At 49.3% G+C, this 15,936-nt stretch overlaps 1 protein-coding gene across 2 annotated transcripts in view; it reads left to right on the top strand.

Annotated features, from left to right (window-relative positions):
• Nucleotides 1–15,936, top strand: part of LOC144726689 (phosphatidylinositol 3-kinase regulatory subunit gamma-like) — a 142,159-nt gene that overhangs the window by 81,983 nt on the left and 44,240 nt on the right. For both annotated transcript variants that reach the window (XM_078605486.1, XM_078605487.1), the window contains exon 6: nucleotides 903–988. In XM_078605486.1, the coding sequence (XP_078461612.1) occupies nucleotides 903–988 (86 nt within the window). The remainder of the gene's footprint in view (nucleotides 1–902; nucleotides 989–15,936) is intronic.

The raw sequence follows: 15,936 nt of genomic DNA on the forward strand, positions 1-15,936 counted from the left end.
GAGAATTGGGACCATCTTCTTGGTTCTTTCGGTAAAGTCACGTAGAAGGGAAGTAATAAAATAATAAAAATAAAACATAATAAAATAATTCTCACGTCGTTTCGGCCACAACGCAAGCAGCCGTCCTCAGGTAAAACGTCGTGAGAATTATTTTATTATGTTTTATTTTTATTATTTTATTACTTCCCTTCTACGTGACTTTACCGAAAGAACCAAGAAGATGAATCCCAGCAGTCACGAAAGCTTTAAATCGAAATTGGGACCATGTTTCCCGCGCTTGCAGTGCAGTGTTGTTTCCTTGTTGCCCCCCTTGAGAGAGAAGGCTGATGGTGGAAAGTCTCTCCCTTGCGTCCATATCCCCCAAGTAATGTTCCATATTGGGCCCACGGTGACTAACACAGGCTGAGAATCGGTGTCTTGTTAATGGCCCATTGTCACTTTATTGTCTCAATTGTCACTGCATTCTGTCCGAGTTACAGGTAAAAATTTAATAAGGGTGCACTTACCTGTATTGCTGAACAAACGTCATCATTTATAACATACATACATGTGACTTGTGACAATGCAATTGTTGCCAACTTGCACTGATATATTTTTCATCAATTTTTCATGATTCTGCATTATTTATTTGTAAACTGTTTTGCCTCTTCAATCTGATACAGCGGAGCAACTTAATGGCAACGCATTACCTTCAAATCTCCTTCGAGTAGCAAGAAAATACAAACTTAAACAACTGAAAGATTTCGGTGATGTACAGTAATCTTTGGCAACACGGAATTACATGTGTTTTTTCCCTCCCTGTGTGTGCGTGTGTGTGTGCGTGCCCATGTGTGTGAATACGTGCAAACTCGTGTGCACCCCCATCAACCTCCTCATCCTCCACTGCCCGGTCCACCCGACAGCGACGAGTCCAAGGCCGACCATCCGGCTCGCATCCTGGAGGCCCTCATCCGGTCATGTGAACACGAGGAGACACCAGCTGCTCCAGGTAACAGCTGCCCCCACCACCCACCGTGCCGCCCTCCTCCCCATTCCCGACTTCCCACTCCCGACGCACGCCCGACCATTCCACCACCACCACCCTGTGTCCACATCCCAGCACATCGCATCCCGTCCCCTAATAGGTCCAGCGGCTGCTCTTGTGGCCACAACAACGGCAGCGTGTAATTACCTCGTTAAAGTATCGGACGGTCCGCGTGGATTTGAGCACCGCCCTTTGTGTGTAGGCCGTGCTATGGCCGCTAGTTTTGCGACCGCGTGGGAGGGTCGGTGGCTTTGATCGTTTGATCGCCACCTGTCCTCCTCTCGAGTCGCTGCGCCGTAACCCCAACTCGCTTAGCAAATTCCCCCAAAAATCTTGACAAATTCACGTTAGTATGTACGTAATGATTTCTTCAACTAAAATCGACTCCTATAACCTTAAGTGCATGCATTAAGGATTGCTTGTGAAAATGTGTTATTTTCAATTCTCATGCGCCTCTACAAATCATATGTCGCTATTGATTCGATATATTTATAGATGTACCGTGAGGGCAAATACAAAATCAATTCGTCAATTAAATCGTGACCCTGAACCGTGGCCATTCGTCGAATCGCAGCCATGCAGAATCGTTACTTTGCCCGTGTATTTTGTAGGTGTTTGCAGTGCGTTTGTTCTTCTTGTTGCATCTGTGTGGTGGGTGCTTTGGCTGCTGGGAGAGGCATTGGGCGACTGTAATCGGGGAGAGGGCATTGGTGCGGTGCTGGGGACGGGATTAAAGGAAAATCTTTCATTGGAACGCTGCGCGTGCAGCGCGTATGTGCGTGCGGGCACCAGGAAAAGGGTCGCGGGGGTCAGCAAGTCATTGCTGATATCAGGCCGGCCTCTCGCACGCTCCACAATGATTTATGAGGCCCTACGTGCTGCTGACCATGATTTATTAGTTTTTTTTCCTCCTCCTCTTCCTCAACGTCTCTTACTCCCCACTTCTTGGCCTGTCTCCATCTCGTCAGCCTCGTTCGTCTTTGAGTGTCCCACCTCTGTCTCCCTTCTTTCGTGTTTTTTTCTGTCTCGCCGTTCTCTACGCGTCTTGTCCACGTCCGGCCCTGCTGATCATGTGTCCGAGTAACGATGCGGGTTTGTATTTCGCTGTCGAGAACATCCTTGTCAGTTGTACCCATTTTCTTTCCCCCCCCCCCCCCCCCTTTCAACAACCGAGCATCTCTGCTCTGTTTGTTTCCCCCTTCTCTATGTCTATATCCAAGGGCCCTGAGCTGGCTGTCTGCATGTCTGTCTCCTGCCTGTTTACACAGAAGGCTGGCATCCCTTGCATGTCCCTCGTCTGTCTCGAATACTTCAGTCTGGCTGCCTATCCCTGCCTCGTCTGAATGTGCACGCGTGTCCCCTGCGACTGCCAAGGGAGAGGAGGGCAGAAACAGCTGTTTTGTTAATTGGCAGGGGTTGGGAGCGAGGGGTTGAGCTTTTGAGGGACGGGGGTGGGTGGTGGGAAAGGCTGAGTGGCAAGCAATCCTTTAAGGCAGATGCGGCGGTGACCTGTGTTCGGCACAAGCTAGCTCTCGGCCAGACGTAAACAATGGGGCCTGCCGCGGTTTGCATAATTTGACCCGTTTCTTTGCCGGCGTACGGTTATAAATACCCGCGCGGGCACGGCAGGGAGACAAGGGCAGGCCCTGTCGCGATCCTGAGACGCCATAGTGACGGAAAGTGGCATCTCACTGCCCTGTGTTGAGTGGCACCCGATGATCGTTCGCCTTGCCAACGCGACAAGTCGTGGGCTCTATTTTCGCTGCAAAGCATCCGCCCGCTCGTGCCGTCCCTGTAGGGGTTGAAGGTTGCAGTGAGGAGGTGGTGTGGGTTTGGGGGTTGGGGGTTGGGGGGGGGGTGCAGGGGGCGCGCTGGTCATCCGAGGCTCCACGAGCACAAACTGGAGACATTAGTGCACTCGAATGCACCCTTTCAGCTCCTCTTTATGAGCAGCCGCAGTGCACAATGGCCAGCCCGGAGGCCGTTTTGTGGCGCGTGGGGAAATATATCGCGCTGAATTCGGTAATTGGCGCCCTTCAACTTGAGCCGGATTTGTTTGGGAATTCTAAGGCATTATAGTAACGCGAATGTGGCGCCTGGCAGCACGAAGCGGGTCTTCCGGCCTTCGCCCGCGATATTCCTATCGCGCAGAGCTTTTTTCGTATTCCTGTTTGCATCAGGCCCGATAAAGCATGCGTTTTGTTAACATGGGATGAGCCTCTGTAGCGCAATGTCAAATTTTTACTCTTTCACTTCGAGTGATTTTTCTCCCCCTCGCCCTTTCGCACACTGGTCCTCACTTTTCCACCCCCGCACCACCCTCATCATCTTTCACCTCTCTCCCTCCTCCGTGCGTCTCTATCTCGTCGTCCGCTCCCCACACCCCACCCCCGTGCTGTTTCCAACGAGTTTCTTCGCAAGCAAACTGCAGCCCCTCGCCCGTGGGGGGGGGGGGGGGCGCAACCGGCGTTATCGGCGTGCATCTTCGGGCCCGCCGATCTGATTGGCACTTGAGCTCGAGTCCCAATTATTCCAATTTTGCATCGCATTCCAATTCCGCAGTGTCAAGGTGGACGGGATTTGTGTGAAACAAAGCGCGATCGATTTGTCGAGCGAGAGACCCTACTGGGATTTGAGGGAGAAACATTTTTTTTCATACTTTATTTTAAAGGGAGAGGGTGCAAAATGGGGCACGAATGATCGACGGCGGGAGGAGGTTGGTGCTCCAAGTGTGGGGGGTGGAGAGGGGGGGGGGCGGCGCTTTCTGGTATAGAGGGCGGTTTGGGAGGAATTATTGTGAACACGTCGCAGATAAATATCTGTAGGGCCCCGTACGCGGCACGTGCGGAGGACGGCGAGGAGGAGGAGGAGGCTGTAGCAGGTTGCGTACGTGCCTGCCCATGGGGTGATGTCATCGACGCAAGGCACATGCTGCAGGGAGGCACTGATGGGGAGCCGGCGGGGGCGGTGAGAGCTGGAGAAGGGAGGGGGGGAATAGATGGGGAGAGAAAGCGGTAAAGTATGGGGGCTACTGTGGATGCAGGGAGGGGGGGGCATCAACTCATTTTTGTTTGCTTGCATACAATATTGTGACATTTCCGTATATTATCAATGCACGGAATTTATAAATAACCTGATTTGAGCGAATAAAAAAAAACTCGTCGCTTAAACATTAACACTGCCTTGTAACAGAATCCATGAAATGTGCAAATGTTTTAGGCAGTGGTGGTCCTCTCGAGTCAAAAATTAGCCTTATGTGCATATATACAGTATACAGTGCTGTACAGTATTCTGTGCTAGGACAGCGTTGAAGATGAACGTGGTGGATTTTTTTTGGGTACGTGCTCGTGCACCACAGCCGACGCGCAGTCCCTTAATTCCTTACTTCATCACTAATGTGTTTGCTTAAATGTAGTTAATAATGAGAAAGGCTGCTCTCGTTAAGGCTGCCGTCATTTAGCGCGTGGGCTCTGCCTAAACGAGGAGCAGCGGCAAGAGGAGGCGTAGGTTTTATTTGGCTTTTAAAAATAACCACATTTATAATTGCCCTGTGCCGTCTGAGGAGTTAGATTGCCCGACCGCTGTCTGAAATTCAGGACCGAATGCCACTTGTAACCCGTGATTGGGCTGAGCGTTCATTGGGGAGAGGAGGGGGGGGGGAGACTCATCCCCATTCGTATGGGGTACAAACCCTTGCTGCACCCACGCACTCTGCCTCACGGCCGTGGGTCTCAGTGACTGAAAAAAAATTTAATCCGAGAACCGTCGTGACAGTGGGGCCGCGCATGACCGGGCGTGTGTCGACAAGCCTCCAGCATCCCCCCCCCGCCACCCGCAGTCTGGGATTGGTGGACCACGTGAAGATGGCAGGGCAGTAGCACAAGCGTTACGTATGCGCGTGTGTGTGGACCAAAAAGCCCTGACTCTGCAACCGCAGAAGTCAAGTGCGTTCAGAGTCGAGAGGCACAAGCCTGTGTCAAGGTAGAACAGCACATGTCTGATCCTCCCAGACCCTGGCAATCAGAGTAAGTGGGATAAGATAAGGGATGCCATGGAGACAATCGGGAGCACTCCGGAATGTTGGGTAATATGGAACAAGATACTTTGACAATGAGAGTATTAGAAACCCTGTTCACAAACACACGCCTCCTTTTATAAATAAAAAAGATACTCTTGTAGAGTAAATAGCGTCGGCTCAATACTGGCGCTAACAGATAGGGCCCGCGTGTTTGTTGCAAGTGTCCTGTCTGCTGGCTCTCCGGGGCCGTATATATAGGTCCCTGTCTGGTTTTATTTCGTGGCAGTAGAAATCTAGGGATGCTGCAGTAGAAATCCAGGGCAGCAGCACCTTCGTACATGCACTGCCAATTTGCTCGCTCACTTGGAAAGCCAATAAAATGGTTATTCCGAAAAGATAGTTGTAGCCATTGGTTTTGTTTCCTATTTCATTACTTTTTTTTTAAAGGTATCAGCCCCTATGCCCTTTGTCAATGCAAGTCGTGCGACTAATTAAATCATTGTAGGTGGCTGCCAACCGCACATGACTTGCTGCATGTGTGCACTTGTCCGCAACTCTGCATTTACATTCTATTTATAGTCGAACTTTTGTAAATTTGCATTTCTGCGAAGCAGGTGTAACCCTGCGGCTGAGAAACACGGGCGCTTGGGTTCACCGCTTTAATGTGTTTATTGCACGCTCTGGTTGTGTGCAGCAGCAGCAACCGCTCCATTTTCCTCGAACGCTTCTTAGTTTCCGCAACAACTGGGGGGGGGGGGGTGGAAGTCGCGGGCGTGTTTGTGTTCACAGGTGGAGAGTTACGGACCGCAGCATGGCACACTGAGCAGTCGTTATCGTGACATCTCCAAACATTTTGACACGACTTTGCATTGTGGTTAATCGTTGCCATTTTATCACGTGAGAGCCCGTCAAGATTGATGCTTCGTAAGAGACCTTGGACATTTTGGTTATGTAGGAGCAGATATTTTCCTTAACTTAGTTGCAGGTCATTTTCAAATTTGACATTAGGGTTGCATACACCACACAATGGGCCATTCCAAATGGCAACACCGTTGGCCTCTTAATGTCTATTTTAATAAAGCAGACCCCTTTGCCGCGGTAGTTTCTGGGCATCTGCTGAAAAAATTCGAACGATTCGGTTCCATTCGAGCAGCCCTCGTGGTTAGCACTCTGACCGCTGAGCCACTCAGGATCCACTAGGATCAAAATAAAATCGGTGAGGAATCCATACGCGGCCATCGTGCCATTGGAGATCGATACTGGCTTTCCCAGCCATAGGGAAGCCATTCCAGTCGTCATATCAATGGCGTTCCATACCATTCACTGACATGCGACGGTCCACATGACTCCCATCATTAAAGAGCCTTGCCATTCCCTATCAATCGAAAGGAAGACCCACCAGCCAACCGCGCGTTGTTAGAGCGCGGCGCTCTTTGACAAGACATTAAGCAAACCACGCCGAAGGATTTCTAAGGCTCGCGAGCACTTTGCTGTGGAGACGTATTCCAGTAAGTGTGCAGCTTGCATTCTCGTAACTCGTGCGAGGAAAGCGTCTCCCTCGGTTCGTTCGTTAAGAGCCCACCCCACGCACGAGGTGAGTCGTATAAAGACCCATCAATCGCATGAGAGTAGAGCCTCTCCATCCCTGGCCGGAGCATCCAAGTAGCGTGCCATCAAGGCTCCCTTGGGCCCGGCATGACGTAATTCATTCTGTATGCAGTACTTCGATGGGCCCCGAGTAACTAACACTCTCCCTGTAAGTTTTTTTTTCAGAGGCTGTGATCAATACAAAGGATTTAGTTCCTAGGGGGGGGGGACCAATCTCAGTATAGGACAGTCATTGGTAACTTAACACGAAGGTGTGCAGCTTAACCAACTGCGCTCACTTTAGCGAGCCTAGCGGGATTGTGACGGCAATTAATGATATAACGGCTGTTTGCAATATTCAATCGTGATGATTGATGAAGAAAATTTTGATCACGATTGATCGTTATTTTCACTGTCAATCGTGAATTGTGTAATTGTTGCTGATGATGGCAACGGAGAACCAAGTTGAATCCGGCTGGCGTTTAACTCCGTGTGCCTTGTGTTTGGGAGCCTCGCTGGTACTGCCAACCAAACGGTGCCACCTCGGCATTTATTTTCATGTCGGGCAATTTTTTTTTTTAAATAAACCAAATATCCCCCACGGGCACCCATTCTCAGCGAATTAGTTAAAAAAAATTATTTTAAAAGGAGGTGACCTAGTTGCAGTTCCGTAAATCTTCACGATATGAATGTGTGGCACTTAATGAAACTCGTCCTGGTTTTATTGTGCATTTTAATCGTTTCGGTATCAGTCGGTGACCTCGAGAGATGGCTTGCGCTCAGGAGTGGTGGGGTGGGGTGGGGGGTAGCTGCAGGAGGGAGGAGGCGGTGGTGGTCGTGGTGGTGGTGGGGGGGGACCCGGTGGGTTGCAGGGATGGAACGCTGGGAGAAAAAAAATAATGTTGCATCCTCGCGTGGCTCATAAATTGAAGCCGTTATTGGCAGACAGTTCTGCAGGCACGCTCTGCGGCCTCGTGCGAAAAAAAATTCTCGGTTTTTCTCTCAAAGTACTGTATGAGACGTAATAAAAATAAAACGAGCCCGCGGTGTCCTCAGCCAACCCCCGCTTAGCGGCGTTCTGCAGTTTTCTTTAGGAAGCTTAAGAGAATTATCTGCGCCGCTCTGTGTCACTCCCTTCCACACGTCTCCCACCGGGATTGAATTCGCGACGAGGGTTCTGCCGTTGCCCCTATTTTGGAGGGCATCGGTCCTGGCCTACCCCGAATGCAATAAGGTGGTGAGGTTTGGGGGGGGGGGAGCTGTCCCCGTTTTTTACCCCGGCCGTGTTCTAACGGAGCGGCCCGTGAGCATTTCTCCCCAGGGGCATTCGAGAAACCCGCGACGCGTTTTCTCACCCCCCCCTCCTCCTCCTCACCACCTACACTCCCCGGTCCCTCCACAAAAACCTCAGCTTCTCATAAAATAAATCATCGTGGCGTTTCCCCCCTGTTGGGACTGGTAAAGTTGTGCTGGTTCTTTTGTGTCGATTTATGCCATATGTCCTTCCCTGTTATTTATTTTTCTTCATTAAAACACCTTTTTTTGACTGCCTGATCCCTGAGCGTTTCGACTGCATCTAAGAAATATTTACCCAGTACGTTTTCGCCCCGACCCACCCATCTCTCGCACCCACAACCCACCGTCACCTCTTGTAGCTTGTTACCACCCTCCCCTCCTCTCTTCCGCCCCCCTCCCACTTACCATTGCGAAGTATGCAGATTATTTAGTGTCTCTGCAGGTTTCATCGTACAAATGAACACTTGATTCTATGCATGCGGTGTTGTAAGCCATCGATTGTAATCGATGAATAGATGATGCCCCCCCCAACCACGTGGTATCCCTTGATATGTGCCCGTTGCCTTCTAGCAACAGCTGGCGCTCTATAATTGGTCTCGAAGCCGTCACGTGAGCGCAAATGCTCGCACGGGATTGGCGGTGCCCTCCGAACGCGACGCATCTGGTCCGCTCTCCTCCTCCCCCCTTAATCATCGATGGGGCCGGCGCTGGATTTTTTTGCCGAGTTTTTGGGTCAATTATTCATCCGTCTGTCTGTCTGTCTCGCTCATCGCGGGAGAAGAGATGCGTCTCGCTGGCGCAAAGGGACTCCCGGGCATTTTGCGTGGGTCGGCGGGGGGGGGGCGTTTGCGCTGCTCGGTGCTGTGGGCAGGTCGCCCTGGGCAAAAGCCCCGGTCATTCCGGCTAGCGCTAGCCTTATAAAGCGACCCGTGCGTAAAAGAAAAAAAAACGAGCATTAAATCACTCTCCGCTCGTTGAAAATATAATTGGATGAGTGTTGATACTGCCCGCCCCCGGGCAGCCGTAGCCTCAAGACATGAATAAATATGTAAGCACTAAGCTTTGCCGTATTATTATAATACTGTTGCCTATTTAGTTTTTGTTTGTGCTATATTTGGAGTGCGTGCATGCGTGCACACGTGGATTGCATGCTGGGGCGCGATGGCGCAGCAGTTAAAAGTAAGTGCTCTGCGCTACCAAAGCCACAACCCGGGCTTGTTGCCTAACGAGTGTCTCCCCCCTAAGTTGACTCGACCTAAAATCAGTGCCTGCTTCGGTCTGCTAACAGCATCAGTGGGGAGACGACGCCTTGGGCAGGCATTGTGCTGGCTCCACTACCTCATCCTGCACGCCTCGCTTGTCATAAATACCCACTCGTCAAACGTGCCTCTGTAGTATGATAGTTATTAACCACATGTAAATGAACCAACCAGCATACACAGAGGACATTCTTCGTACATTTTGTTGAGCAACAGATAAATATGAGGGTAGCGTACAAATAATGATCTGCCCCCCTCCCTCCCCATTCGTCTCTGCGTGCGAGTAAGCTTTGATTGGGAGAGGGCTGTGGTCCTCAGTGCCTTCCCCTGGAGATGCGTTAATGAAGACAGCCATAAACACTTGTCTTATCTCCAGCGGCTTGTATTGTGGATGTGAGGAGGGGGTGGCACCGGTGGGGGGGCTGAAGAGGGATGGACGGTGAAGAGCAGTTCAGTTCGTGTTCGTCTGGACAGGCCAGGCAGCCGCCTTGCGTGCTTTCCACGAGGATGCGTGAACGGCATCCAGGACGATGCTCTGTGGCTAAAGCAGAGGTCGCAACCGGGTACCCGATACCCGTACCCTACCCGATACCCGGCTACCCGTACCCGGCCAGGTACGGGTATCCGTTTGCGACCCTGGTGCGGCCGGGTACGGGTAGGCCGTGAGTCACTGGTGAGTAACCATTTGTCACTCATTTCGGGTAGGGTACGGGTAGGGAACGGGTACCCGTACCCGGCCGGGTACGGGTACCCATTTGCGACCCTGGTGCGGCCAGGTACGGGTAAGGAATCAAAACCCATTTGCGACCTCTGGGCTAAAGCAGTCGCTGAGCCGACCGCCATAATGTCACCCACACGCATCTCTGTGTGTGGGTGACATCTCTGTGTGTGGGTGACATGCGTCAGTGTGCTGTTGTAGTCCAGGGCATCGCCCGCATAAACCCCGGGTTCATTTATTTGCCGGTGATAATTCGCAGTTAAACCTGGCGCAGTGGACTCTCTCGGCCTAGGTCGAATTGGCCTTTAAGATATTGGTTGGTGGCACTGTGGTGTTAAACAGCAGCGGGGGTGACGAAAGCAGCTGATGTGAAATAGGCACAGGGATTTGTCATTTAGTGATAATTTGGGAGTCGCTAATCCAAGAATCCATTCACTTGAGACCATCTCCTGAAATGGGGGGGGGGGGTGAGAAGGAAGGGAGGTGCATTATGAGAGCAAGGGAGAAAATGGGGCTTTTATTTTTGGTTACTTTCAGAGAACGAGAGTGAGGAAGAAGGTACTTTATAGAGAGAGTCGTAGGCAGATGGGAGGGGGAAGTGCTTGAACTTAGACTGAAATAGCAGAAGGGCCTCAGGTTTCAAGATTATTTGTTTAACCAGGTGGTAACTCAAGAGTAAGCAGGGTCACCAAAAAGACAAAAGAAAAACAAAATAAAGTACAACATTAAAGTAGATAGAAATCTGAGCAAAAAACAACTGTCGCATTTAGAAATAGTTGCATGAACATTATCATCGGTGGGGGATGGCCAATATAAGTACCTGGATAGTTTTCCTTAAGCCAACGCATTACTACACAAAAGCACCTTACAATAAAATAATGCTAATGCATTAATGACTGTGCAGAATCAATCTCTAAAACATTCCACATCATTCGCTGAACCCTGATCTGTTTATCCCCTCCCCCCGCCCCACGATATATGTTTACCAACCGTGTCTTATTGACCTACCTGAAACTTGGTGTCGTGAACAAAAAAGCGAGCACCTTGAAACGCTGCTGTATATGTGGCATTAAATACGGCCCTTGTAAGAAAAAAAAAATCAGTTTGGCGGTATTCGGCGAAGGGCAGTATGCAAATCATGAATTTGCATTGTATTTCAATTAATCATCTCGTAACGGCCAACCGCGTTGATCGTCCAGGGCATTAATATGCTGGACGCGCGCACTCGCTCACGCACGCAGTTTACACACGCTCGTGTCACGTTTTTAGGGACAAATATTAAACGGAGCACAAACTAAGAGCAGCAGGCGAGAGACTTTATTGCTGCTCGCAAGAAATTATGTCATAATCCCCCTCTTATATTTAGTGGGAGCAGCTGTTGTGACCAGGGCAAAGCGATCCTGAGTTTCTCTCTCTCTCGCTCTCCCTCTGCGCTGTCCTCAATTGCCCTCGCTATTCGGCACGTCTGCCTCTGCCCCGTCTGTAGTTATCCTTCAACCTTGACGCTGCTGTGCGGCGGCGGCGACGTATCAGCTCGTGTGCACGAGTGTACCAACACGGCCGCCCACATCCACCGCCCCCTCACACGCACATCGTGTACCCGCCTACTCCTTACTTCAATCCCCCTGTCCGTCCGCTCCCCTCCTAATGATAATGAGAAATAATCCCCCACTCAGCTGCCCGCCCGCCCGGTGATGAACGCTACTTATCAAAAGCCCTCGCAGTACCCGCCACCGCCATGGCTGGCATGCTGCAGTTGACGGCCCACAATCGCTGGGGTTATATATGTAAATAACTAATGCCGTGCGATTTTAAATTAATAACTGAATGGGACCGCGCAATGCATTCTCGCTACAATTTTCCCAGTGTGAACTTCGATCGCGTATTCACCGACGTCTTTTCAAAACTCGATTAAGTGTTCCGCCTGAAAAACGTTAAGTATTTAAATAATGGTAATCGCAATAATTTTGGAAAATTGCGCGTTCGTGCAAAATGTTGGTATATAATAATATACCAACACGTGCTTGTATATACGCAAAAACGTGTATACACGTATGCGTTTAATATGTGCAACACATTTAGAACATGTGACTTTCATGATTGTCAGAATGGGAAATGACAAAGAAAACGGTTGACGCTGCAGATGAATGTCTCAAAAGTGCTCGTTGAGTGGGCTTCTTGTGTGCGGGGGGCAGGAGGGGTGGGGATGAACACGGTCGGTATTTCTGCTTCTCGGCTTGCGCTCAACGGTGAGATGGGGGGCACAAAATAAAGCAACGTAACGGGGAAAAAAAGTAACAAACGAAGGGAGGAGTCTAAAGATAGCCGGGCCCGCGTACGTCAAAGCTCTATTGTGTTGTCCCCCCCTTGACTTCCAGGCTCTGAGCCAAGTCGTCGGTTTTTGCCATGCATCTGCACCACCAGCACAGCCCCTGCTTTCATTAAGCCCCCTGTGCGTGCGTGCATGCGTTTGTGTCTTCTTCCAGTTGCCACCGAGTCAGCCGTTTTTCGGTGCAGCCTCGAACTGCACAGAAGACGTTACTCATTGCGGTTGTAATCGCCAATGGTGCATCTCTCTGCTCAAAGGGGGGAGGGGGGGGATACCCTTTTCACAGTGGCTCTTTGTCCGGCGTGCACGCGAGACGGTCCAACTGCTGGCGCTGGAGAGTCGCCTGATTTTTTTTTTGTAGGCCATGGTTTCTTCGTTGTGGTGGGCACTATCGTTGGCACGCTGGTTTAATAATCGGCCATACACCCAAGCTTAGATTAAGGCCAGTCACGTTGGGCCTTCGCCCGGGACCTTGTCCAGAGCCACCTTGTTCCCTTTATTTTCGGGGTACTGCCATTAAAGCATTCAATCCGTTGTGAAACACATGTGAGGCACACAAGCTCTGGCTTCTGAGAAATTGGACCCTGATGGCTGTGGTGGGATGCAGCAGATCCTCATTGTGGACCTGGTCTCACCCGTTGCCAGCAGCAGAAAGCCCCGAAGCTTTGCATATGCGGGACCTCTAGGGGAGCTGTCACCTCTCATCAAAGTGGACGAGGCTCAATGCTAACTTCCAACTCGACTCCCGTTGCGTGTTACAGAGCCAACTCCATAGGCCTGTATGTTAAGAGTTGTCAGACAGTTGTTTTGCTTCGAATGCAGAGTCGTTAGGGCTTTAAAATTCCGAAAGCCACAATGCGAAGAAGAGTTAGGCCAATGTTGGAGTAGGTAGTGTGAACCACCGGCTCGCAGGATGTACAGACGAAGTGTGGATTTGCTGCCCGCGGGACAAACACTGCCACGGATTGACTCCCCTAACCGGTGCCGCGTAAAACCCACGCAGCGCAACATTGCAGCACAGAGGCCTTTGGCTAAAATACCCAGTCGCCCTCGTGAGCTCTACACAAAGACTTTGCGTAAAGTTCCTCTCCAACTAGAATAATAATCGTCCGCATGACTGCTTGACAGTGGCCTCGTTAGCCAGGATAATCACATTGTGTAGTACGAATAGGAGGAGGACTTCCATTAATCCCACCTCTCCAAGACCGTACTGAGCACAGCAAAAGTACAACCAGCAGGCACTTGTTTTGTGTGACGCTGGCACACAAGGGTGGAGGAGGTGGATGTGGGGTGTGGTTGGATCAGGAAGAGGCGGGCAGTTTTTCGTGACCGACCAGCAAGACAGCCTCTTACCCTGTGAGTTGTGGTGCTACGATGGCGAGATATTAACTACCTCCTCTGGTATACAGGAGCGCGTGGGTTCGATCCCAATCCCGACGCCTATATATTTGGAGTTTGCATGTTCTCCCTGTGCTTGTCGGGATTTTGTCCCAGGTGTCTCTGGTTTTTCCATCCACATTTAGACTCGACAAGCCTTTGTAGAGTATTTGACTGCTGTAAAAAGTTCCACGTGATAAGCCACTTTGTTGAGCAATCATTTGTGGCAAGGTCACTTCTGAAAAAGAGCTATATAGCTCAGTGGGCTTTACCTGGTAAAATAAACAAGAGTGTTAATTTATAGTTTATTTTATACTAGGCGCACCTGTTGTCCGTCAACTTGACGCGGGGGGGGTGGGGGTCACTGGATCACTCATAGATTGAGCTGTCACGTGTAACACACCTACCTGGAGGGTAATGATTATTTTACTTACGCCAAAACTGTAGAGTTGAAGTGTTCTCCCCTGGTATTTGTGGATTTTCTCTGGACGCTCCACAAAAAACTTCACCCCCTATCCATTGGTCAAACTTAACAAACGGGGAGCCCTCTTAGAAAAGGTGTCTGTAGACTCTGCGAGGCTTTTGTGAGTGAATAAGTTATTTATTTTGTTAGCAGCCACTTCAAAAAACTGTATTCCAAGTGTTTAAAGTTGATGAAGAGAAGTGGAGAAGGAGGTGCGGTGGGGGGGCGTGGGAGGATGAGTGGTGTTGGGAAGTGGTGGTGAGTTGCTCAACAGTTTGCTGGATGGGCCCTTCATAAAACGAGAAGTGGGAGTTTCTGTCACATTGCTCCTGTTTAGGGGTCAGTTTGCCAAAGGTAGCTGCAGTTTATGATTGTCTGGAAGTTCCAGAGAACAAAGGGAGGGGAGATGATGTTTGAGTAAGTTACTCAATTAGGAAATGATTATAGACCAAACTTCAAAACGAATGCACAGACAATGTACACAGCGAGAAAACTTTTACTGAATTGAAAAGTTAAACTGTGCTCACAATCTTATCTCGTTTACTCAGACGCTTTCTGAAAATAATGTCCGTAATTTAGTCTAAAATAGATGATTTATTGGTGCATTCATAATGTTGCCAAGTAAGCCGTTCCACAACTTTGGTGCCAAAATACCAAATTCCCACTTTTGTTTCATCTGCCATGCTTATAATAATAAAAAAGAAAATTTATATAATAGGTACTATGCAAGTTACAATTCCTGTGCCTACCCAAGCTATTTGTAAAATTACCATTTGAAGTCACAATTCAGTGCATGAATCGGGTGGACTTTTGTCTCGTTTCACCATCTCATTTATATTGTCTCTCTCCTTGTCTTGTTTGTACCATCCTGTTCGTCTTGTTACCACAACGAGTAAATTCGCATGTAACTTGCATACAATTTGCATACATTATTAAATATATTATTCAAAGCTCTAATCAGTGTACGTATCTTCAAATAAGAATCGCTGGAACATTATGTGCCTGTCATAGTTACAGCTGCCCTTGTCTCAACGCAAATTTTCCTCCTTTCTTGGCAAAACGACCACTCACAATCCACGAGCAGCAGAAAACATTTCCTGTGTGTACATGTGCAGTTTAACATAGGCCTCACTTGCGATTGAGATAACCTATCCTATAAAGGGCTCTAACCTGGTTGGCTAAAGGATGCGTATTTATCTTTCGCCCGCGTTATTTCAAACCTATCGCGTTCCTGCGTACACGTTTGGTTATTGTCATTTTATTTGCCCGCGTGCAGCGAGCAGCACAACGCTTCTGAGGGTGACGTAGCTGGACTCCTGTGCGCCGCTAATGTTAAATCAAGACAAGGGAGGGGAGCAGAGAAAGGAGCTGGCTGACCTGAGCCTCTTTGTTCTCACAGTTAAACCCTTTGTCCCCATGACAAAGCGGTGGCGACCGTTGTTATTTTCAGGATGCCCGCTGACATGTTTTCCACGTGTTTTTATTTTTTTTTTGCTGGGGGCAATGGAATGCATTTACATTTTTAGCAAATGCCATTTTACATTTCTAGATTTGAAGCTTTCGTGACTGCAAGGATTCATACTCTTAGGTTTTTTTGTGACGAAAAAACCTGAGAGTATGAGCCATTTTACAATATTAACTTCACGTCACTTGTTGTCGAATTCCGCTACGATTGATTGTGTTATCTCATAAATGTGAGGCTTTAATAATAATACAGGCCTTTAATTGCCAAGAAAATTCCTCACCCAGTCTCAACTCCAGTTTTTCAGGAGGGTCCTGCATTTAGATATTGGGCCAATTGTAGTATTTCGTCAGTTTAACACGTAGGCTTTCGCGACCAATATCAGGCGAGTTGAAATCGTAGT

Source organism: Lampetra planeri, chromosome 24 (genome assembly GCF_965212315.1).
Source record: "Lampetra planeri chromosome 24, kcLamPlan1.2.h2, whole genome shotgun sequence".
In the NCBI taxonomy this organism is placed as follows: domain Eukaryota; kingdom Metazoa; phylum Chordata; class Hyperoartia; order Petromyzontiformes; family Petromyzontidae; genus Lampetra; species Lampetra planeri.